General features: G+C 46.4%; 1 protein-coding gene and 1 non-coding gene across 3 annotated transcripts in view; one reads left to right on the forward strand and one right to left on the reverse strand.

The window, feature by feature from the left end:
• Nucleotides 1–10,219: 10,219 nt before the first annotated feature.
• On the reverse strand, nt 10,220–10,326 carry LOC125126636 (U6 spliceosomal RNA). The gene has a single exon (XR_007134731.1). It is a non-coding gene; the product is annotated as a U6 spliceosomal RNA (small nuclear RNA).
• Nucleotides 10,327–12,964: 2,638 nt separating this feature from the next.
• LDLR (low density lipoprotein receptor) overlaps nt 12,965–23,899 on the forward strand; it is a 37,022-nt gene continuing 26,087 nt past the window's right edge. For both annotated transcript variants that reach the window (XM_047777103.1, XM_047777104.1), the window contains exon 1: nt 12,965–13,182. In XM_047777103.1, coding sequence (XP_047633059.1) covers nt 13,116–13,182 — 67 coding nt within the window. In that variant the 5' untranslated portion in view covers nt 12,965–13,115. The remainder of the gene's footprint in view (nt 13,183–23,899) is intronic.

Genomic DNA, 23,899 nt, shown 5'->3' on the forward strand with positions numbered 1-23,899 from the left:
AAGAGGAGCTAGTTTGGCTGAATGTCCACACATACATAGCCAAGTATGACGGCGACCCTGGCACACGTAGGCTGTGCTGTGGGTGAGGGGTCAGCCCCCTGGGCTGGCTATCCCACACTGACCTTGGCCTGAGGTCCTGGAATCAGCATGGCCTTTGTGTGGACACTGGCCATGAACCAGGAACCTCCACCAGCCTGGACTCCTGTCACTCCTGGTGACAGCTGCTGACTGCCTCCCCCACCCCCCACTGGCCTTTGCTCTTAGCATGAATCTATCTGGACCGTCCTTTTCCCTCTGACTCTGACTTGCTGGCCTGTGCCTTCCTCCCTCGTTTATCCCCACAGCACTGAGGAGTGGGCAACTTCATTCCTATTTCTCAGATGATACAAGGGCTCAGAGAGGTTGAGGCACTTGGCCAAGGTCACACAGATTTGGACCCAGGTTTGTGGGGCACAGGAGTGAGTCCTCAAGGGCTGGGACCTGCTCTAGATCCTGAGGAAAGATAGGGCATCTGTGAAGGTGAAATGGCCCCCTGGAAAGGGTGGTGGGTTGAGTCATGTAGCCAGGTCTGTGTCTTCAAGAGACAAGGAAGAACTCAGCAAGACTGGGGTGAGCAGGTCCTTTCAGCTGGAGTGCCAGATGGTCAGTATAACAGGAGCCCTGACACTGCCAGGACTGGGAGGGGGCAATCAGGAAGAGAATGGAGCATCACATGTGACAGACGGCCATGACAGTCTCTCCCATCCCACATGCAACTCCCCCATCAGGTCTTAGAAGCTAATTCTCCTTCCCTTGAGTTTGGCTTGGAACCCTCTGGTAACCAGTGGAGTGCAGTGGAAGTAACTCTGTGAATGCTAAGAGTGTGTCATACAAAGTACCACAGCTGGAGTTCCCTGGTGGCACAGCAGGTTAAGGATCTGGTGTTGTCACTGCAGTGGCTTGGATCACTGCTGTGGTGCGGGTTCAATCCCTGGCCCTGAAACTTCTACATGCTGCAGTTGTGGTCCAAAAAAAAAAAAAAGAAGAAGAAGCAGCACCACAGCTTGTTGAAACACCCCTTCTTGAAGCCATCAGCTGTCATGGAACAGCCCAGCCACCTGGAAGCCACCATATTATGAGGACACCCAAACAAGCTCATGCTGAGAGACGACCAAGACCACATGAGGAGGAAGAGACATCTAGCCAAGCCCCCAGCTATGTGCCCTCGCCCAGCTGAGCCCTTCCCACCACCTTCCTGACACAAAGAAATGATGAAAAAGAATAAAGTGTTGTTTTAAGCCACTAAGCTGTGGGATGATTTTTTACACAGTGACAGCAACTGGGTTGTCCTAAAACAATTTTTCAAGTGACACCAGTCTAATTAAGTCAACATGGAAATGTCTTTATTTGTTTTTTTGGCCTCATCAAAGTTCCCACGCAGGGATTGAGCCCGCACCGCAGCAGCGAATCTGCTGCAGTGACAATGCCAGATCCTTAATCCACTGTGCCGCAGGAGAACTCCTGGACAGGTCTTTTTTTTTTTTTTTTGGTCTTTTCGCTTTCTCTGGGGCCGCTCCCGCGGCATATGGAGGTTCCCAGGCTAGGGGTCTAATCGGAGCTGTAGCCGCCAGCCTACGCCAGAGCCACAGCCATGTAGGACCTGAGCCGCATCTGCAAACTACACCACAGCTCCCAGCAACGCCAGATCCTTAACCCACTGAACAAGGCCAGGGATCAAACCCGCAACCTCATGGTTCCTAGTTGGATTCCTTAACCACTGCGCCACGAGGGAACTCCCCTGGGCAGGTCTTTAGAGCAATGTTAAGGCTAGAAAAGCAAACTGCACAAGGAACTGTCTGGCAAGAAGCGTTTTTTGGCACACACACGGGATTGCAGGTATTTGCTCTGGACCATGTTTCCACCATGTAAACATTTAAATAAAGGTCTGTCAGGGAGTTCTCATTGTGGCACAGTGGTTAACGAATCCGACTAGGAACGATGTGGTTGCGGGTTCGATCCCTGCCCTTGCTCAGTGGGTTAAGGATCTGGCGTTGCCGTGAGCTGTGGTGTAGGTCGCAGAGGCGGCTCGGATCCTGCATTGCTGTGGTCTGGCGTAGGCCAGTGGCTACAGCTCCGATTAGACCCCTAGCCTGGGAACCTCCATATGCCGCGGGATCGGCCCTAGTAAAGGGAAAAAAAGAAAAGAAAAAAAACCTGTCTGTCGGGTTATACCCCAAACACACTATATCCTGAACAGCTGTAACCCCTGGGGGCAGGGGTCAAGAGGATGGAGTTGGGAACTTCTCCAAGCTGGTAAGGTTCTGGACATGTGCCCATTTTAAGAACTGTCTTTTGATTCCTCACCACTGTTTAATTGAACAGAGTGGTTGGTTTCTAGTTTATGTCATGGTCTCAAAGTTTTTTTTTTTTTTTTGGGGTTTTTCTGTCTTTTTAGGGCTGCACCCGCAGCATATAGAGGTTCCCAGGCTAGGGGTCCAATTGGAGCTGTAGCCACGAACCTACACCACAGCCACAGCAATGGGGGATCTGAGCTGTGTCTGCCATCTACACCACAGCTAATGGCAATGCCAGATCCTTAACCCACTGAGTGAGGCCAGGGATCAAACCTGCGTCCTCATGGATGCCAGTCAGGTTTGTTAACCGCTGAGCCACGATGGGAACTCCAAAGATTTTTGCTTTAATGAGGCCAGTTGTATCTTCTGGGGCCTTAATACTTATAAGGTGGCCAATGCCTGACTCATATTCCTCACTCAGCTGATTCTGCTCCTGTGTCCCCCACCTCTTAGTTGGCTTCAGTGCCCCCCAAAAATCTAAGTCAGATCTCATCCCTTTCCTTCAGGCTCCTCTATCCAGTCCACCCCCCAACTCTGCCTATTCTCCTTTCTAAATAGCGTCAATCCAGAGTTTCCATTGTGTCTCAGCTGAAATGAATTCAACAAGCATCCTAGAGGATGCAAGTTCAATCCCTGGCCTCGCTCAGTGGGTTAAGGATCCAGTGTTGCCCTGAGCTGCAGCATAGTTTGAAGATGCAGCTTGGATCAGGTGTTGCTGCAGCTGTGGTGACAGCCAGCAGCTCCAGCTCCGATTCCACTCCTAGCCCGGGAACTTCCTTATGCTGCAGGTGTGGTGGTAAAAAGATTAATAGATAGATAGATAGATACATACATACATACATACATAGATGATAATCTCTTCAATCTGCCCACACAAAATCAATCCTTGGCCCTCACCTGGTCCACCACCACTGCCATCGCCAGTTTGGACCAGTGTAGTCAGCTCTTCCCTGGTTCCCCAGTTCCTGCCCTCACTCCCCACCGGGCTTTTCTTCCCACATGGTCAGAAACATAAGCTTTTGCAATTCCTGAATGCACATGGGGCCGGTCATCTGAGCTTGGCGACTCTCCAGCCATGGCTTTCTAAACCTTAGCCACACTGACATCTTACACCACATACTTACAAGCGCTTTCACATCCGCGTCCCTCTTCCTGTAATGCCTCACATGGGAAATCTCCTTCCCCTAAGCCTCATCTCACATGTCACTTTCCTGCCCCTTCTCACCTTTCCTTGACAATCCGGGGGAGGACGCATGTAGGCCTCCCTAAGAGAATCCTAAAAAACATACTTTTCAAACCATATCCCCATGATAACCGCGAAAGCTTGCCGATAAGTAACCAACAGGAAGGGGATGTGGTAAAGACGAATTAGTGGAAACCGAAAAAGAACTGCTAGCTTGTTTGCTTTCTGTTTACTATTTTTCTGCAGCAACCCCACAGAGAAACTGCAAAGAACTACGTGTGCCAGCCAGAAGTAAAGTGGGTTTAATTCTATGAACCACCAAGTAAATGCCAATTAAAACCATGATGGAATACTTTATTATTATCATCATGTGGCTTAGCAAATTGGTAAACATTTGTTAAATGATAACACAGTGTTGGTAAGGTGGTGAAAAGATGGGGCCTCACATCCATGGCTGTACCTGGATATGGCTATCTAAAAAGCAGTTTGAGGAGTTCCCTGGTAGCCTGGCAGATTAGATACGGTATTGTCACTGCTGTGGCGCATTCAGTCCCTGGCCTGGAAACTTCTGCATGCCGTGGGCTCGGCCAAACAAATAAATAAATAAAAGTAAATAGCAGGAGTTCCCATCATGGCTCAGCGGTAACAAACCTGACTAGTATCCATGAGGATGCAGATTCGATCCCTGGCCCCACTCAGTGAGTTAAAGATCTGGCATTGCCGTGAGCTGTGTGCTGTAGGTTGCAGACATGGCTCGAATCCAGCGTTGCTGTGGCTCTGGCATAGGCCAGCAGCTGTAGCTCTGATTCGACCCCTAGCCTGGGAAACTTCATATGCCACAGGTAGGGTCCTACAAAATAAATAAATAAATAAATACACCCTTAAAGAAAAAATAAACAGCAGTTTGACAAGATGACTTAAATATGTTTATATCTGTTTCTCAGGAATTTCTTGTAAGGAAATCTTTAGAGGTACAAAGATATATGAATAGATATTATTTTTGTGTTTTGGTGGGAATTAAAGGACTCAACAATAAGGCCTCGATGACATCTGCTAAGGTTCAGCCAGAAGACACTCAACAGTCATTTTTTAAATTTTTATTAAAGTATAGTTGATTTACAATGTTGTGCCGATTTCTGCTGTACAGGATAGTGACCCAGTCATACATATATATATATATTCTTTTTCTCATATTATCTTCCAACATGTTCTGTCGCAAGAGATTGGATATAGCTCCCTGTGCTGTACAGTAGGACTTCATTGCTTATCCATGAACAGTCATTATCATGACAGAGGCATGAGAAAGGGCTTATATATGAAAAATATGTGGAGACGGGCTACAAAATATTACTGGTCAATAAATCCCTAGTTAAGTCTATGTATGATTGTATTATATTAATGTCAGTTTCCTGGTTTAATAAAGAAGTTATGTGGGAGTTCCCGTCATGGCTCAGTGGTTAACTAATCCGACTAGGAACCATGAGGTTGCGGGTTTGATCCCCGGCCTTGCTCAGTGGGGTAAGGATCTGGCATTGCTGTGAGCTGTGGTGTGGATTGCAGACGTGGCTCAGATCCTGCGTTGCTGTGGCTCTGGCGTAGACCGGCGGCTACAGTTCCGATTAGACCCCTAGCCTGGGAACTTCCATATGCCGTGGGAGCGGCCCTAGGAAAGACATAAAGACCAAAAAAAAAAAAAAAAAGAAAAGAAGTTATGTAAGATTACTCACTGTTGGGGGAGGCTGAGGGTAGAATCCAAGGGACCTCTCTGTACTATTTTTTTTTGTCTTTTCTTTTGCCATTTCTTGGGCCACTTCTGCGGCACATGGAGGTTCCCAGGCTAGGAGTCAAATCGGAGCTGTAGCCACCGGCCTACACCAGAACCACAGCAACTCGGGATCCAAGCCATGTCTGTAACCTACACCACAGTTCATGGCAACGCCGGATCCTTAACCCACTGAACAAGGCCAGGGATCGAACCTGCAACCTCATGGTTCCTAGTCGGATTCATTAACCACTAAGCCACAATGGAACTCCTAAACAGTAATGACCTTGAGTGAACTTTAAGTGTCCACTGCTTTCTTCTCAGTAATTTCTAAGTTTTCTACTGCCTAAGGTTTTTACACTTAAGCATGTGCTATAATCAAAGATAATGATGAAAATAGATGGAACATTCTTATAGGAATGTTCTAAATTGGAGATCATGAGGCTGAGAATTTGAGGAGGTGACACCAAGGGGTTTTCTAGCCCCAGATAGGGGTTATTTCAGTTCTCTTTTAATCTAATAGAGTAAATATGTCTATTCTTGTTTGCAAATGGCTCAAACCAGATTGGATAGTTTCAGAGTCAAAAGGACAGTGGATCCAGAGCCTGGCTTTGGAGTCAAGTTCTTGGGTGGGAGGATATGATTGGCCGAGTCCCAATCACAGTCTCAATTTCTTGTTGAAGGGATGCTGGGAAAGTGAGTATCTGGCCTTTGGAATTTCAAAAGTTGGAGTGGGGAGGCAGATCCTCAAATGCAGGAAATGGGTTCATGTGCTAACAGACAAAATGGGGGGGGTACCAATGCTTGAGAAAGCTGGAAAGGAAATCAGCTTTGCCACCAACTTGCTGTGTGACCTTGGGCAAACCTCTTTCCTTCTCTGTGCCTTAGTTTTTCATCTATTAAGGAGGTGATGGGTGATTTTGCCCATATCCTCCTTACAAAGACAGCCATTTAATTCTTTTTTTTTTTTTTTTTGTCTTTTTGCTATTTCTTTGGGTCGCTCCCTCGGCATATGGAGGTTCCCAGGCTAGGGGTCAAATCGGAGCTGTAGCCACGGGCCTACGCCAGAGCCACAGCAACGCGGGATCCGAGCCGCGTCTGTGACCTACACCACAGTTCACTGCAACGCCGGATCGTTAACCCACTGAGCAAGGGCAGGGACCGAACCCACAACCTCATGGTTTCTAGTCGGATTCATTAACCTCTGCGCCACGACGGGAACTCCCCATTTAATATTTTAAAGATTCTTCTTATTAAGGAGTTCCCGTCGTGTCTCAGTGGTAAACAAATCCGACTAGGAACCATGAGGTTGTGGGTTCGGTCCCTGCCCTTGCTCAGTGGGTTAAGGATCTAGCGTTGCCGTGAGGTGTGGTGTAGGTTGAAGACATGGCTCAGATCCCGAGTTGCTGTGACTCTGGCGTAGGCTGGTGGCTGCAGCTCTGATTAGACCCCTAGCCTGGGAACCTCCATATGCTGCAGGAGCGGCCCAAGAGACGGCAAAAAGACAAAAAAAAAAAAAAGATTCTTCTTATTAAAACCAATGTTTTCTTGATGAAATCATGTTCGAGCTCTGGGTGTTATATTCAAGATTGGACACAGTTAAATTCAAATTAAAATAAATGAAATAAAATCTTGATTTCCACCTACTACAAGCTTTTTTTTGTAAGGCCAGGATTTGAAAACCTCTTATTCTTTTAGAATCTGATGAAAACTAGAGGCAGTCTCTCCAGAACAAATGTACATATGCACAAAAGTTTCTTTCTTTTTTCTTTCTTTCTTTCTTTTTTTTTTTTTAGCTTTTTAGGACTGCATCTGCAGCATGCGGAAGTTCCGGGGCTAGGAGTCAAATCAGAGCTGCCAGCCTATGCCACAGCAACTTCAGAGTCTGAGCCACATCTGTGACCCACACCACAACTCACAGGAATGCCGGATCCTTTAATCCACTGAGCGAGGCCAGTGCTTGAACCCGAAACCTCATGGATACTAGTTGGGTTCGTAACCCACTGAGCTGCAACAGGCTCTCCCAGCACAAAAGTTCTCATTTTGGAGTTCCCATTGTGGCACAGCAGAAATGAATCTGAGTAGAAAACATGAGGTTTCGGGTTCAATCCCTGGCCTTGGGAGTTCCCGTTGTGGCTCAGTGGTTAATCTGACTAGGAACCATGAGGTTGCAGGTTTGATCCCTTGCCTTGCTCAGTGGGTTAAGGATCAGGCGTTGCCGTGAGCTATGGTGTAGGTTGCAGACCCGGCTCAGCTCGGATCCCGTGTTGCTGTGGCTCTGGTGTAGGCCAGTGGCTATAGCTCTGATTACAGCCACAGCAACACCAGATCCAAGCTGCATCTGCAGCCTACACCACAGCTCACAGTAACGCCAGATCCTTAACCCACTGAGCAAGGCCAGGGATCGAACTTGCGTCCTCGTGGATACTAGTCAGAGTCGTTTCTGCTGAGCCACGATGGGAACTCCCAGTGTCAGGGGATTTTAACTGAGTAAAAATAGCATTTTCTTTTTTCTATTTTTGATTTTTTTTTTTTTGTCTTTTTAGGGCCATGCTTGGGGCACATGGAGGTTCCCAAGCTGCAAGCCAATCAGAGCTGTAGCTGCCAGCCCTCTCCACAGCCACAGCAATGCCAGATCCGAGCCGTATCCACGACCTACACCACTGCTCAAGGCAACACCATATCCTTAACCCACTGAGCGAGGCCAGGGATCAAACCTGCAACCTCATGGTTCCTAGTCGGTTTGTTTCTATTGAGCCACCTCAGGAATTCTGAAAATTCTGACACAGGCTACAACATAGATGAATGCTAAGGACATGATGCTCAGTAACATAATAACAAAAGTACGAATACTGCCTGATTCCACTTATATGAGGTCCCCAGAGCAGTCAATTTAATAGAGACAGGAAGCAGAGGAGTTCCCGTCGTGGCTCAGTGGTTAATGAATCCGACTAGGAACCATGAGGTTGCAGGTTCGATCCCTGGCCTTGCTCAGTGGGTTAAGGATCCGGCGTTGCCGTGAGCTGTGGTGTAGGTCACAGACGAGGCTTGGATCCTGAGTTGCTGTGGCTGTGGCGTAGGCTGGCGGCTACAGCTCTGATTAGACCCCTAGCCTGGGAACCTCCTTGTGCTGCGGGAGTGGCCGTAGAAATGGCAAAAAAAGAAAAAGAAAAAAAAAATAGAGACAGCAGAATGGTGAATGCCATGGGCTGGGGGAGGGGAGAGGGGAAGTTAGTCTTTTACGGGAACAGAGTTTTAGTTTTGCAAGATGCAAATGGTCTTGGAGATGGATGGTGGTGATGGTTGCACAATAACATGAATGTACTTCATGTCTCCGAACTGCACACTTCCGATGGTTAAGATGGTACATTTTATGTTATGTGTATTTTACCATTATTATTATTATTATTATTTATTTTTGCTTTTTAGGGCCACACCCGAGGCATATGGAGGTTCCCAGGTTAGGGGTCTAATCAGAGCAGTAGCTGCCTGCCACAGCCACAGCCACAGTAACGCCAGATCCAAGCCATGACTGTGAACTACACCACAGCTCATGGCAATGCCAGATCTTTAACCCACTGATCGAGGCCAGGGATCAAATCTGCAACCTCATTGTTCCTAGTTGGATTCATTTCCGCTGTGCCACAACGGGAACTCCTTATCATAATTATTTTATTTTATTATTTTTTGGCCACATCTCTGGCACATGGAAGTTCCCTGGCCAGGGATCGAACCCATTCCACATCAATGACCTGAGCTGCTGCAGTGACAATGCCAGATCTCTTGGGCTCCGCAGGTTAAGAACTCAGCTAGCATCCATGAGAAGGCAAGTTTGGTCCCTGGCCTTGCTCAGTGTGTTAAGGATCCGGCATTGCTGAAAGCAGAGGTTGCAGATGCGGCTTGAACCTGGCATTGCTGTGGCTGTGGTGGAGGCAGGGCATCGGGTTGCTATGGGTCCAAAGATGCACATTGTGAAGAACAGGCAGGGATTCCTGATGGCTTTTTCTTCCTGGATTCCTAGCTGCCTGGAGTTAGTGGCCTGAGAGAGAAGTCTGGGAGCCTGTGTTGCCCTTGACATTGACCTTGAGGCCAAGGCAGCGGTGGCTGACGTAAAAGGCTCTGGGAGCCAAGGTCACAAGCACCGCTTGGAGGAGCTCTTGCCAGAGTTTTTTCTTTCTTTTTTTTTTTTTTTCTTTTTCCTCCCCCCGTCCCTCCCTCCAGCCTTTCTTTCCGTCTATTTCTTTATGTTTTCTTTTCTTTTTATTTTATTTTTTATTTTTTGTCTTTTGTCTTTATAGGGCCGAACTGGTGGCATATGGAGGTTCCCAGGCTAGGGGGTGAATCCGAGCTGCCGGCCTACACCACAGCTCACAGCACTTGAAGATGCACTAAAAAGACAAAAAAAAGAAAAGAAAAAAAGATAAACAGCAAGGTCCTACTCTATAGCACAGAGAACTTAGGGTCAACATCCTGCAATAAACCATAATGGAAAAGAATCTGAAAAAGAATGTATGTACATGTATTACTGAATCACTTTGATGTAAGGCAGAAATTAACACAACATTGTAAATCAACTATACTTCAATTAAAAAAAAAAAAAAAAAGAATGAGGAAAATGCCTGTCCTCGGTTTAGATGACTTTGCTAACAGAGGAATTTTTTTCTTTCTTTCTTTTTTTTTTGTTTTTTGCTTTTTTAGAACCACACCTGGAGCATATGGAAGAGCCTAGGCCAGGGGTCGAATTGTAGCTGCAGCTGCTGGCCTTAGCCACAGCTGCCAGATATTTAACCCACTGAGCAGGACCAGGGATTGAACCTGAATCCTTGTGGATCCAAGTCAGGTTCATAACCTAAGAAGCCACAGTGGGAACTCCAAGCAGAAGAATATTCAAATGAAGTGGATTCCATGGAAGGATTTTTTTTGGTCTTTTTTTTTTTTTTTTTTAATGTGGAATGCCTCACGAATTTGTGTGTCATCCTTGCGCAGGGGCCATGATAATCTTCTCTGTATCGTTCCAATTTTAGTATATGTGCTGCCGAAGTGAGCACTTTTTTTGGTCTTTTTAGGGCCATACCCGTGGCACATGGAAGTTCCCAGGCTAGGACTCTAACTGGAGCTGCAGCTGCCTGCCCTCGCCACAGCCATAGCAATACAGGATCCGAGCCAGTCTTCGATCTACACCACAGGTCGCAACAACCCCGGATCATTAACCCACGGAGTGAGGCCAGGGATCTAACCTACATCCTCATTGATACTAGTCGGATTTGTTTCCACAGAGCTATGCCGGGAACTCTAGGAAGGATTGTTTTTAAGTGTGTATGAGGAAGAAGTTTTTCCCTGAAGAAAAGAGAGAGGGAAAAGATGTAGTTGCAAGGACAGCTAAAACAACATCAAAAACAAAACACTGGGAGTTCCTGTTGTGGCTCAGTGGGTTAAGAGCCCTGAGGACATGGGGAGAGCCCTCCTGGAATTCTTGCCCAGGACTTGGCACCCTGGGAATATTCTTTTCAGAGCTTTTGTGGACTTCTTTCAGGCCTGACCTCACATCTCTATACAACTACCTCTGGAGACATAAAAAGCTAAGTCCCTTCTGGAAGGGAATACTTCCTGGTAACTCTTTGCAGGCCTATTGGGAAGCAAGGGCCTTCTACCACCAGGTGGATCAGAGAAAGCTGGAGCGGAACAGAACAGAAACTGAGCCTGAGAAGTCTTTTATAATTTTTCAGAAAGGAAATCAGACCTAGTACTCCAGGAATTTCTGTTGTGGTTCAATGGGTTTAGAGCCCAACAGAGTTTCTGTGAGGATGCATGTTCAATCCCCGGCCTTGCTCAGTGGTTTAAAGATCCAGCACTGCTGAAAGCTGTGCAATAGGTCACAGATGTGGCTTGGATTTGGTGTTGCCTGGCTGTGGTATAGGCCAGTGGCTGCAGTTCTGATTTGACCCCTAGCCTGGGAACTTCGATATGCTGCAGGTGTGGCCCTCAAAAGAAAAAAACAAAAAACCAAATCTACTGCTCCTGACTTAACAAACAAACAAAAAAACACAACAACAACAAAAAGAGGCGAATATAGAATAAGGAATGAATTTGATGGTGACACATTCATAAATGTTGCAACTACTCTCAGAACTTGCTAGTCCTTGTAAATTTCTCCAGGTATTGCTAATGGGCTCATTTTGACCCTGATAATGAACCTGCCAAATAAGGGAAGCAGGGATTTCCTCCCCATATTTATTTTATCAGCCTTGATTTATTGGCAAAGCTAAGTTATTTGCCTGAGGTCCGTCTGATTCAGAATCTGGGGCTCTTTACTGCCAAACACTTTGTAAGTTTCTTCTTCTGGATTGCTATTTTTCTCCCCAAGGATTCAATTGTGCCCCTTATACTTCTTTTCTGACTTCTCTGCTGGGTTTCCCTGTAAGTCTGCTGAAAGGTTAGTTTGCCCGGCTAAGCTCAGTTCGTAAAACCTTAGAGATCTCTGCTCATTCCTGAAGGAAACCTCCAAAACTGCCAGACCCTTTGTGGGAGGCTTTTTTGGCAAGGGGCCGCTGGTAAGTGCATGGATCCCAAAAGAGACTCCCTGATTCTTTTTTTTTTTTAATGTGAAGAAAATCTTTATGATTTTAATTATTTTAATTATTTTTTCTTAGTTTCAAAAGGTTTATTTTTGAGCATGGTGAGAATGCATGAACAATATAGATAGCTCAAGAAAAATAGAGGTAAACAAAAAATGTCACTGCCCAAAGACAACTCTCCTTAATATTCTGAGAGATTTCTCCTCCATAGCTTTTTGTGCATTCATTCATTTATTTTTATTGAAAAAAATTTTTATGTCTATACCTGCAGCATAGGGAAGTTCCTGGGTCAGGGATTGAATCCAAGCGGCAGCTGTGTAGCTGCGGCAACACTGAAGACTCCCTGATTCTTAAAAGCTGTTTTCCAACAGCCCTCTGTGGTCTAAGCAATCAGGTTCAGCTCTGAAAGCTCTATTTTGTTTTGATTTTGCTCAGAGGAGAGGAAGTGGCTTCTCTGTTTGTTCAACTCCTTATCCTAAAAGGATAAATCAATATTTACATCCAGACCCCAAATAGTGGGTCAGTTGATTTTAGAGATGTTTTTGCTCAAAATTCATCTGAGCGCTGGATCCCATAAAACAAAATCAGTTTTGGGGCGTTCTTTCAGGACGATTTTATTTAACTGTCTCATTGATTATGGGGTGATGTGGAAGAACTCTCTAAAACTATATATGACGAAACGGTTAAAATCTATAAACAATTCCTAGAAAGGAAAAGGCCAAGTAGAAAAGGGCGTGTGTGTGGCGGGGTAAGTTTCCAATATTTCTAGTCAGAGGGGAGATGTCATTGGCCAAAACCATTTGGAAGGACAGATGGATGTTAACTTTGGGACACCAAAGAGAATGTAACAAAAATTGAAAGAAATTTAAGAGATACCCTTCAGCTGACGCGCGTTTCCATTTTGGGCTGGGGGTCGGGGGCTCAGTTCTTGTGCTACCAAAATCAACACATCTAGCAGCCCATCCCAGAGCAGCTTTGGAAAAGACTGGAATCCGAGTCAGGGCTTCACGGGTTAAGGATCCCATGTCACATCGGCCGTTCGAAACTCCTCCTCCCGAAACTCCTCCTCTTGCAGTGAGGTGAAGATATTTGAAAATCACCCCATGCAAACTCCTCCCTCTATGAGAAACCTCACATTGAAATGCTGCAAATGACTGGGGCCCCGCGTGCAGTCGCGTCCGGGCCGCGCGAAGCCCGGATTTCAAGAGCGCACACAGTGAACAGGAGCCCGGGCCAGGGAGCTGCAGGCGGAGGCTGGAAGCATGAAGTCCACGGGCTGGGTCCTGCGATGGGCTGTCGCCCTGCTCATTGCTGCGGTGGCAGCTGCAGGTAAGTCTGGCTCCAGAAGCTCTCGCGGCTTGGAGGTTAGCTCCCGAACTCGGGGAGCCTCTTAGTAATTTTTTTTTTTTTTAGGGGGTGGAGAACTAAAAATCACTGCATCCTTGGCAGACTTGTGGGAAAATGGCACGAAGTCATTCTTAGGTGGTTGGAGGGGGCACTAAGGGGAGCGCGAGGGTTTAGGGGGTCTGGAGGCTCTGGGGGAGTCAGGGAAAACATGATGTGGCTTTCCCACAAGTTTCCACTCGTTGCAGGTCCCCCTTATCTTAGAGCACGGTACGCGGATCTCTACCCCTGCGAGGAGAGAGCTCTCCCTCTCAGAGTTATTCTAGGGTGAGGGTGATCCAAAACCCTATTGCTCAGCCTCGAGGTCCCTGCCGAGCGCTTCCCCCGGATCCTTCCCTCCGCATCCTTTTCGCCTGCAGGGGTTACGACGGCGGCCCAGTGAGCTTTGTGCTGCCCGAGAGGGATGCTGGCTCCCAGAACAGAGCCGAGGGCACCCTGAATGGTCCCGGAACCACGCTTCCGCCCGGGGCCACCGCCTCCTGCCCCACCTTCAGCCCCGCGGGCCCGCCCTCGGGCTCCTATTGGGCACTACTCGAACAGGCGAGCCTCGAGCCACTCCCCTTGGCCAATGGCGGCAGAGAAGCGCGCGGCGCGGGGCGTGGCTGGGGTACCACGCCGCGGCACCTGGTTCTGGGTGAGGTCGAAGGAGATTCCTGGGGTCCATCCCAGGCTCCTGTCACAAAAGAGGGAGCAGGTTTTGGGCCCCTGGAGAAGCTCCATGAGCCTGGACGAGGCTCCTGCTGAGCGCCTGGGCCCCGTCGGCGAATGCCTCGGTTTCTTCTGCGATCGGTGGCGGGGCCTCTGTCCGCACTTTGTCCTCGCGGCTGCCCTCGCTGGGTTCGCCCGGGACACCCTCAAGGCTTCGGTTCCCCCCCAGGCTGAAACTTTTCCTAAGGAACTAATACCACTCCTTGAGCGGATGCGAAGAGCACTTTCGCGGAGACCTCCAGCCGTTCTGGGGCAGGGACTGAGTATCAGGGACTGGATGGACCCCTCAGCTTGCCTTATTTGTTCAGAGAGAATAAATGGGTTCAGCTGAGCTGCCTACAAGACGACCTTTCGTGTTAGAGGGTTTGAAATTTAGGTTTGGGCAAGAGGCTTGTTGGTGCAGGATCCTTAGTTATCCACTGGCTGCTAGAGGCATTTGACCTGGCTCTGGATTATAGAGAAAGTCTTTTTTCTACTTACAACCAGCTGGGCATAGAAAAGGCTTGGGATGGTCTGATTAACAGGATGCAGGAAGCTGTCTTTTTATTGACAGGGTGGAGGGAGGGCTTTGAGGTGAGACCTTTGAACTCTTGGAATCAGTGCCCGTGACACATCAGTTTCCTCTGGGAGGAAAGGAAGGGAGGTTGTAGCCACATGGCAGAGGATTATTATAATAATTCGGCCACCCAGTTAGGTGAAGCAGAGGTAGTATGGTTTAGTCAAGACGCACTTGATTAATCTGTGTTTCACACGTTGATCCACTTCTTCCTAAGAAAAAATAATGGCAGTGAAGTCTTGAGCAAGATGTGTTGCTTGCCACAGTTTCCTCTTTCCCTGTGGGGCCTGAGAGTCTGGTATATTTTGTTCTCAAGGAGGCTCTTGAGTCCTGACATCTTCCCCAGACTCCTAATAGCTGACAGTTACTCCTTATTTCTGGTGTTAACAAGATGATGTAGGATGAGGTCTGTTTGTAGCAGCCCTGGCCTCTCCACATTTGCCCTGGGTAGTGACTGGGGGTGGAGGTGGAGTGGGTGGGAGTGTCTTGTCTGTTTCCTTGGGGAATGGAAGTAGTTGCAGATCTTAACTTGCCTGCTTTGTCAGATCAAAATCAGTTAACAGTTGTGTGTGGAGTATGCCAGAGACACACCCAAACTGAGAAAGCAGAGTGGTCCCACTAAGAGTTGTGTCTGTTCTAACAACATGCCCCACCTAGGTGATTCATGGTCATTGCTGGGCATATTTTTTTTCCAGAGCAACACCAGCAAAAGATTAGGGAGAATGTTTTTGAGACTGCAAACCTCTAAGGGAAAATATGTACCTCATTTGTCCAGGATATTCCTGCTCTTAGGTGTAAGAGTTCCTCCCCTGATAGGACCCAATTTTAGGTGCCTTGTGTGCTCCTTGCTTTGACAGCCTTTCACATTCCACATCTAGTGCGTTAACACTAGTGCATCCACATCCTGCCCCTCTGTCCAGCAAGTAAGTGATCATGTATTGCTCAGACACTGGAAGTAACCAGTGGTGAACAGTGATAGAAACAGGCTAGCCCTCCCCCAAAGAAGCAGGCCCCAAAATTTATCATCGAGATTACCCCTGGGGAAAATACCTTGGCGTCACCTTGTGTGGAAAAGAAAACTGATAAACGGATTTCTCTTTCATTTTCCGCTGAGTCTGTTAGCTCTGGCCACTTCTTTATTCAAGGAAATGATTTCCATGTATAATTTTGACTTCCTTGAACAACCCCCCTCTTCTGTAGCAGTGGAAAGAAAACATCGAAAGCGTTTACCGCTTCATTTGTGTGCTGGAGAAAAAGCAGAAATGTGTATTCCCCTTTTTTGTTTCAATAACCTTGTTCCTGACCAGTCACTTGTGACAGGAGAGTTTTGCAGGCTTGAGTTTAGCAGGTTTTTATTCTTGGGTGGGGGAACAGGGTTCAGTGCTTATGTAATTTTAGGCACCTCCAGCATGATGAGATAATGGGATGGGGAACTTCAAGTTTGCTTTTCCTGAAATTCGGATGAAATTGACATGGGAAACTCAAACCTTGCTCCTGGAACAAGGAGGAAACCAGGAAAAGTGGTTTCTTTGGGCTGCGGTATTTGTGTTTTTCCTTTTTTTTTTTTATTGTCTTTTTAGGGCTGCACCCACAGCATGTGGAGGTTACTAGGCTAAGGGTCAAATCAGAGCTTTAGCCGCCAGCCTATGCCACAGTAACGCCAGAGCTTGTTGTCCAGGGAGACGGGTTCTTGTTCTTTAAACCCTCTTTAAAGGGCCTTGGGATGTTTACACATTTCTAGACTTGAGTTCCTGTCGTGGCTCAGCAGTTAACGAATCTGACTAGCATCCATGAGGACCCAGGTTCAATCCCTGGCCCCGCTCAGTGGGTTAAGGATCTGGTGCTGCCGTGAGCTGTGGTATAAGTCTCAGGTGCGACTCAGATCTTCCGTGGCTGTGGCTGTGGCATAGTCTGGTGGCTACAGCTCCTATTGGACCCCTAGCCTGAGAACCTCCATATGCCGTGGGTGCTGCCTTAAAAAGTAATATATATATATATATACATGTATATATTTTTTAATATATATATATATATTTAGCCTTTCCGGTAGCATAAGCTGGGTCCATGTGCAAAGTAGATTGGTGGTAACTAAAGCTGCAGTTGCCTGGTTGGGAAAGGGAACGACTGATTTCCTCCTCTGGGATCCTCAGTTGAGAATGCCCCTTGCCTGAACTTCCTTTTGGACTTTTTTTTTTTTCTGAGAGTCCTGAAATTCTGATTGCTTTTGGCCCACCCAGTGAGAAGTGAGTCATTTCCTTTCTTCTGACGATTCTACTGTGAGTCAGTGGGGTGTGGGGTGTACTGTAGAGGCACCTCTGAGGGCCATGGTCCTGTTTGGATCAGTAGCTGGGCTGTGCTTTTATCCATGTTTTTATCAGTCTGTGTTCTGATAGCAGCAGGTTCTCAAGGTCAACTCAGCTTCTCCCTTCCCTCTGTCTCGCCCACCCCTTCTTCCTGTCTCCTGGGCTTCCCCATGGCCCCCTTGATCTTGGCCTCCTTGTACTACAGTTATCAAGTTCTGTTGATATTTCTAAACACTCCTTGTATTTCTTTATCTCCTGTGGCCTCCTTGTGGCCCTGCCTCTTATCTCTCCTAATCTCACCTGGCTGGTTTCCTAAGGAGACTTGGATATGACCCAGAATGTGTTTCCTTTTGAAATCGAGGGGTAATTGCCATTCCATAAAACGGACAAGTGTTCAGCAAACAATTCAGTGAATTGTGATAAATGTCTCCTTCCATGGAACAACCTCTCATCATGATCTAGAGGATTTCTCACCTCTCAGAAAGTTCTCTGTTCCCTTCAGCTTGTTCACCACCCTTACACACCAAAGGCCACTACTAATCTGATTTCTATCATTGTAGGTTAGTTTAGTTGGTTTAGTTTAGTTTTGTTTTAGTTTTGGTTTGGTTTGTTTTTGGTGCATTCACAGCACATGGCACTTCCTGGGTCAGGGATTGAACCTGCACCACAGCAGTGACCTAAGTGGCTGCAGTGACAATTCAGAATCCTTAACCTGCTGCACCACAAGGGAACTCCTATAGGTTAGTTTGCCCCAACTAGAACTCACGTAAATAGTACATACTCTGGAGTCAAAAAAGCCAGACACACATGTTTTGGAAATTCGTGTATTGGTTCATGTATCAGCCGTTTGTCCCATTTTATTTTATTTTTTCCTTTTTTTGGCCACCCTGTAGCATAGGGAGTTCTTGGACCAGGCATTAGATCCAAGCCACAGTTGAGACTTACTTTGCAGCTGCAGGGATGCCAGATCCTTAACCCACTGTTCTGGAATGGAACCTGTGTCCTTGCACTGCAGAGAAATGGCCAATCCCAGTGCAATACATTGGGAACTCCGGTAGTTTTTATGTTTTGTTTTGGGTTTTTTTGTTTGTTTGTTTGTTTGTTTGTTTGTCTTTTTTAGGTCTGTACCTGTGGCATATGGAGGTTCTCAGGCTAGGGGTCAAATCGGAACTGTAGCTGCCGGCCTACCCCACAGCCACAGCAACTCAGGATCTGAGCCACATCTGCGACCTACACCACAGCTCACGGCAATGCTGGATCCTTAGCCCACTGAGCGAGGTCAAGGATTGAACCTGCATCCTCATGGATGCTAATCAGGTTTGTTTCCACGAGCCACAACAAGAACTCCTAGTTGTTGTTGTTTTTTTTTCTTTTTTTAGGGCCACACCCTTGGCATATGGAGGTTCCCAGGCTAGGGTTCAAATCTGAGTAGTAGCCGCTGGCCTACACCAGGGATTGAACCTGTGTGCTCATGGATGCTTGTCAGATTCGTTTCTGCTGAGCCAGGACAGGAACTGTGTTGGGTTTTTTTTTTTGGTTTTTGTTTTTTGTTGTTGTTGTTTTTTAAAAACTTTTACAAGGAAAGAGCAACCAAATGTAAGCTTCACTGCGCCTTGTAGGCTCCAGGGCAGTGTGAAAGATGATCTTTTTTGCAAGATTCTCCAAAAGTTTTAAATATGCAGAACATTCCTTGACAGCTACAATGAGTTCGTGGGGTTGTTTGTTTGTTTTTTTAACAGATTCTGCTGAGTTGCCCTTCTAAAAGGGAGACTGTGGAAAAGTCTTTTTGCCTTTTCTAGGGCCGCTCCTGAGGCATATGGAGGTTCCCAGGCTAGGGGTCTAATCGGAGCTGTAGCCACCGGCCTACGCCACAGCCACAGCAACTCAAGATCCAAGCCACGTCTGCGACCTACACCACAGCTCACAGCAACGCTGGATCCTTAACCCACTGAGCAAGGCCAGGGATCAAACCCGAAACCTCATGGTTCCTAGTTGGATTCATTAACCACTGTTAACCACTGCGCCACAACGGGAACTCCCTCAGCATACCTAATTGAACAAAAAATTATTGTGACTATGTCAGGCCTTGGGCTGTTACTGGCTCACAGCCATTTATAGGAAAACAGATGTCTGCAGATGTGTGCATGTGAAAGGAAATGTGATGATTGCAGGGAGCACCAGCCGTACACCTGCACGTGAGCTTAAAAGGGAAGTACCCAGGCACGTTTTCTTTATTTCTTTTTGCTTTTTTTTTTTTTAGGGCCACACCAGTGGCATATGGAAGTTCCCAGGCTAGGGGTCAAATTGGAGCTATAGCCAATGACCTACACTGCAGCCACAGCAACGCCAGATCCGAGCTGCATCTGTAAACTACATCACAGCTCACGACAACGCCAGATCCTTAACCAACTGAGCAAGGTCAGGGATCGAACCCACATCCTCATGGTTCCTAGTCAGGCTTGTAATCTGCTGCATCACAACAGAAAATCCTCAGGCACATTCCCTTCTGGCTGGGGCTAACTTCACCTCTCTACCACCTTCTGTCTTGGGATTAACTTAGATAGAGACCAGACTTCCATTCTGGCCAAGAATTGATCATTTGGAGACTCATAGCTCTTTTGTCATCATGGTCTGCGGAAGATCTTGGGCCAGGGGTTGTGTGTATGTGTTAATTCCAAACTCCTTAATATATTCCGCCCTCCCCCACTATCCCCTTTGGTAACCATAAGTTTGTTTTCTATGTCTGTGGGTCTATTTCCATTTGGTAAATAAGTTCACTTGTGTTTTTTATTTATTTGTTTGCTTTTTGGGGCCGAACTCAAGGCATATGGAGGTTCCCAGGTTAGGGGTCAAATCAGATCTGTAGCTGCTGGCCTACACCACAGCCACAGCAAGGCCAGATCCGAGCAGAGTCTGCGACCTATACTACAGCTCACAGCAACACCGGATCCTTAACCCACTGAGCAAGGACAGGGATCGAGCCTACGTCCTCATGGATGCTCGTGAGATTCGTGAACCACTGAGCCACGGTGGGAACTTCCGCTCGTATTTTTTGTAAGATTCCAAATATAAGTAATACCAGGTTATTTTTCTTTCTCTGTCTGGCTTACTTAGTATATAATCTCTAGATCCATCCTTGCTGCTGCAAATGGCATTGTTTCATTCTTTTTTATGGCCAAGTACCAAGGGCAAGGTTAATTGCCACAGGAAGCCACATTTCAAAGAGCGACCTTGATCATTTTGATTTTTTTTTTTTTCTTTACTCAACTTTCCATCATATCTGATGAGGTCTGTTTTTTTTTTTTTTTTTTTTTGTCTTTTTGCTATTTCTTTGGGCTGCTCCTGCGGCATATGGAAGTTCCCAGGCTAGGGGTCCAATCGGAGCTGTAGCCACTGGCCTACGCCAGAGCCACAGCAATGCAGGATCCGAGCCGTGTGCAACCTACACCACAGCTCTCGGCAACGCCGGATCGTTAACCCACTGACCAAGGGCAGGGATCGAACCCGCAACCTCATGGTTCCTAGTCGGATTCGTTAACCACTGCGCCATGACAGGAACTCCGAGGTCTGTTTTTATCTTGTATGTTGAGGGTGGGAGGGGCAAAATGCTCAATTCTCGGAATAAACTTGTTAACGTTGCCATCTAAGGGTGTGCCCTGAAGTTTGCACATTTATATCTACTTGCAGCTCATTAGCAGTAATACAGAGAAGAAGGAGGAGAATAGATCCTTCAAAAGAGTCTTTAGTAGTCTCAAGGCTAAAGAATTACTATGAATGGAGGATTTCCCTGGTGGCTCTGTTGGTTAAGGCAACAGTGTCACTGCTGTAGCTCTGGTTACTGCTGTGACTCGGGTTCATTCCCTGGCCCGGAAACTTCTACATGCTATGTATGTGGTTAAAAAAAAATTATGTAATGGAAATTCTTTTTTTTTTTTTTCCGACAAAAATTTTAATTTGGGAGTTTTTGTTCCGTCAGGACAACCTGACATTGTCTCCGTGAGAATGTGGGTTGGATCCCTGGCCTTGCTCAGTGATTTAAGGGTTTGGCATTGCCCTGGCTGTGGCATAGCCTGAAGCTGTGGCTCCAATTTGACTCCTAGACTGGGAACTTCCCTACGTGGCAGGTGTGCCTAGAAAAAGAAAAAATTTAAAAAAAAATTTACCTATAATCTGTTTACTAGAACAAGTGTAGATGGTTCTTGTGTTCTAGGCAATACTTCCTTGGAAAAAGACAAATTATGGGTGTTTAAAGAGAATATCAAGGGAAAAAGAAACATATATACATAAAAAGACTGACACAATGTTTAAGGTCTTAATCCTTCCTCTTGCATAGCCAGACTCTCTTGGGACAGAATCATTAAAGGATCTACTATCTTCGGAGTTCCTTTGTGGCTCAGTGGTTAACGAATCTGACTAGGAACCATGAAGTTGTGGGTTCGATCCCTGGCCTCGCTCAGTGGATTAAGGATCTGGCGTTGCCGTGAGCTGTGGTGTAGATCACCGACGTGGCTCGGATGCCACGTTGCTGTGGCTCTGGCGTAGGCTGGTGGCTACAGCTCCAATTAGACCCCCTAGCCTGGGATCCTCCACATGCCACAGGAGCGGCTCAGGAAAAGGCAAAAAGACCAAAAAAAAAAAAAAAAGGATCTACTGTCTTCTGTTCTTTTTGGTGGGGTGGGCTTGCCTGTGGCATATAGAAGTTCTTGGGCCAGGGATCAAACCCAGGCCACAGTTGCAACCCAAGGTGCTACAGTGCTAATGCAAGATCCTTGACCTGCTGTGCCATAGGGGAAATTCCAAGATGTACTGTCTTCTGAAAGGTTCTGCATTCTGTACTGTAAGGTTCTCCCAGGAATGGAAGATATGGACATGTACTTTCTGCCTCATTCATGAAGCTTTCATTCATTGCCCTTGTGCAAGAAGAGCTGATGGCGAAATTTTGCACAAACCATTAAACTACATTTTTGGGTATGGCTAACATTCAAAATTAATTGACAAAAAGAAAAACCACTTTAATCTTCTTACAAAGGTAGTGAAAAATGTAATAAATATAGCCATCAGTCAAAACTTAAATTTTACGTACTGTTTGTCTACAGAACATCTGACATCAGGAAAATCTTCCTAGCTTCTTTTTTTGGTCTTATTTCTTCATCCTGAGATGAACCGGATCATAATTTTTATTGGCTGCATTATTTTAGATTGCAATGGGAGATCACAGTTTATATTTAGAGATGAAAGGATTAATACCAGGAAGTTCCCTTGTATTGCAGTGAGTTAAGGATCTGGTGGGGTTTTTTTTGTTTGGTTGGTTGGTCTTTTTAGGGCCGTTACCTGAGGCATATGGAAGATCCCAGGCTAGGGGTCGAATCAGAGGTGTAGCCACTGGCCTACACCACAGCCACAGCAACAACAGATCTATCTGAGCCACGTCTGCAACCTATACCACAGCTCACGGCAACGCCAGATCCTTGACCCACTGGATGAAGCCAGGGATCAAACCCTCGTCCTCACAAGGGTAACAAGTTGGGATCATTGCCACCATGGAACTCCCAGCAAAGTTTTCTTTCTGTCTTATTTTTTTTGCTTTTTTAGGGCCGCACCCACAGCCTATGGGGGGTCTCAGGCTAGGGGTCCCATCAGAACTACAGCTGCCGGCCCGTGTCACAGCCACAGCAACGCCAGATCCGACATGCGTCTGCGAACAACACCATGGCTTGTGGCAATGCTGGATCCTTAGCCCACTGACTGAGGCGAGGGATCGAACCTACAACCTCATGGTTCCTGGTCAGATTCATTTCTGCTGTGCCACACAGGAACTGCAAATTTTCTTTTATTAGATCTTTTGTTACTGTGTCTGTCCCATTTCTTTTACTCATATCTAGTTGTATGATTAATTTTTCTGTTGGATCTCTGCTCCCTGACTCTACATTAATACATTTTCATAATTTTATCTCTTTCTAGTTCCTTTCTACCTACTGGAGAAAGCTTTTCAAGTTTTCCTCCCGCTTAATGCCTTTGCAGCCTCAATTTCCTTCGTACTGTTTTCAATTCAGTTTTGTAATATACCAAATAATTTTCTTTACTTTGTTTTTATTTTGTTTTGTTTTTGGCTGCCCTGAGGTGTATGGAGTTCCTGAGCCAGGGATCAGATCTAAGCCACAGTTTTGACCTACCTCAGCTGCAGCAACACCAGATCCTTAACCCATTCTGCTGGGCTGGGGATTGAACCTGTGTCCCAGTACTACCAAGACGCCTCCAATTCCATTGTGCCACAGTGGAAACTCCTCTTTTCTTTGTTAACATGCACCAAAGTTCTAATATTTTGTTCCCATTGCTCAATGGATCCATACTTTTTTTCAATATTTTGTTTTATTTTTTTCTTTTGATTGCCTCACCTACGGCCTATGGAAGTAAGTTCTTGAGTTTGGGGTGGAATCAGAGCTGCAGCTGCCAGCCTACACCACAGCCATGGCAGCACCGAATCCAAGCTGCATCTGTGAACTATGTCACAGCTTGTGGCCATGCTGGATCTTTAAGCCACTGAGGGAGGCCAGGGATCAAACCCACATCCTCACAGAAACAACATTTGGTCCTTAACCCACTGAGTCACAAGGGAACTCTCTGGATCCATACTCTAGACTCAGCATCCAACCATGATGTCAAAATCTCACATTGTTGACAAATCTCTTTTGGATATACTCTTTGCATCCTCCATGAGGTAGATCTATCTCATTGATGATATATATAAAATATATATGATATGTATAATTTTTTTTCCATGATATGTGTGTGTGTATATAATTTTTTTCCTTTTTCTTTGGCCATTCCTGTGGCATGTGGAAGATCCTGGGCCAGGGATCAAACCCGAGCCACAGCCATAATAATACCAGCTCCTTAACCTGCTACATCATCAAGGAACTCAATCCTCCACGATGTTGTTGGTTCTTAAAATTGAATTTGTTCATATTTCATTTCCTGGGAACCTGACTGTTACGATAGGATTGTATTTCTGGCTCATTTCTCAGCTGGCAAGAAATAGACACAGGGAGTATGGTCACTTGCTGATCCTGGCACT

Source organism: Phacochoerus africanus, chromosome 4, assembly GCF_016906955.1.
Source record: "Phacochoerus africanus isolate WHEZ1 chromosome 4, ROS_Pafr_v1, whole genome shotgun sequence".
In the NCBI taxonomy this organism is placed as follows: Eukaryota; Metazoa; Chordata; class Mammalia; order Artiodactyla; family Suidae; genus Phacochoerus; species Phacochoerus africanus.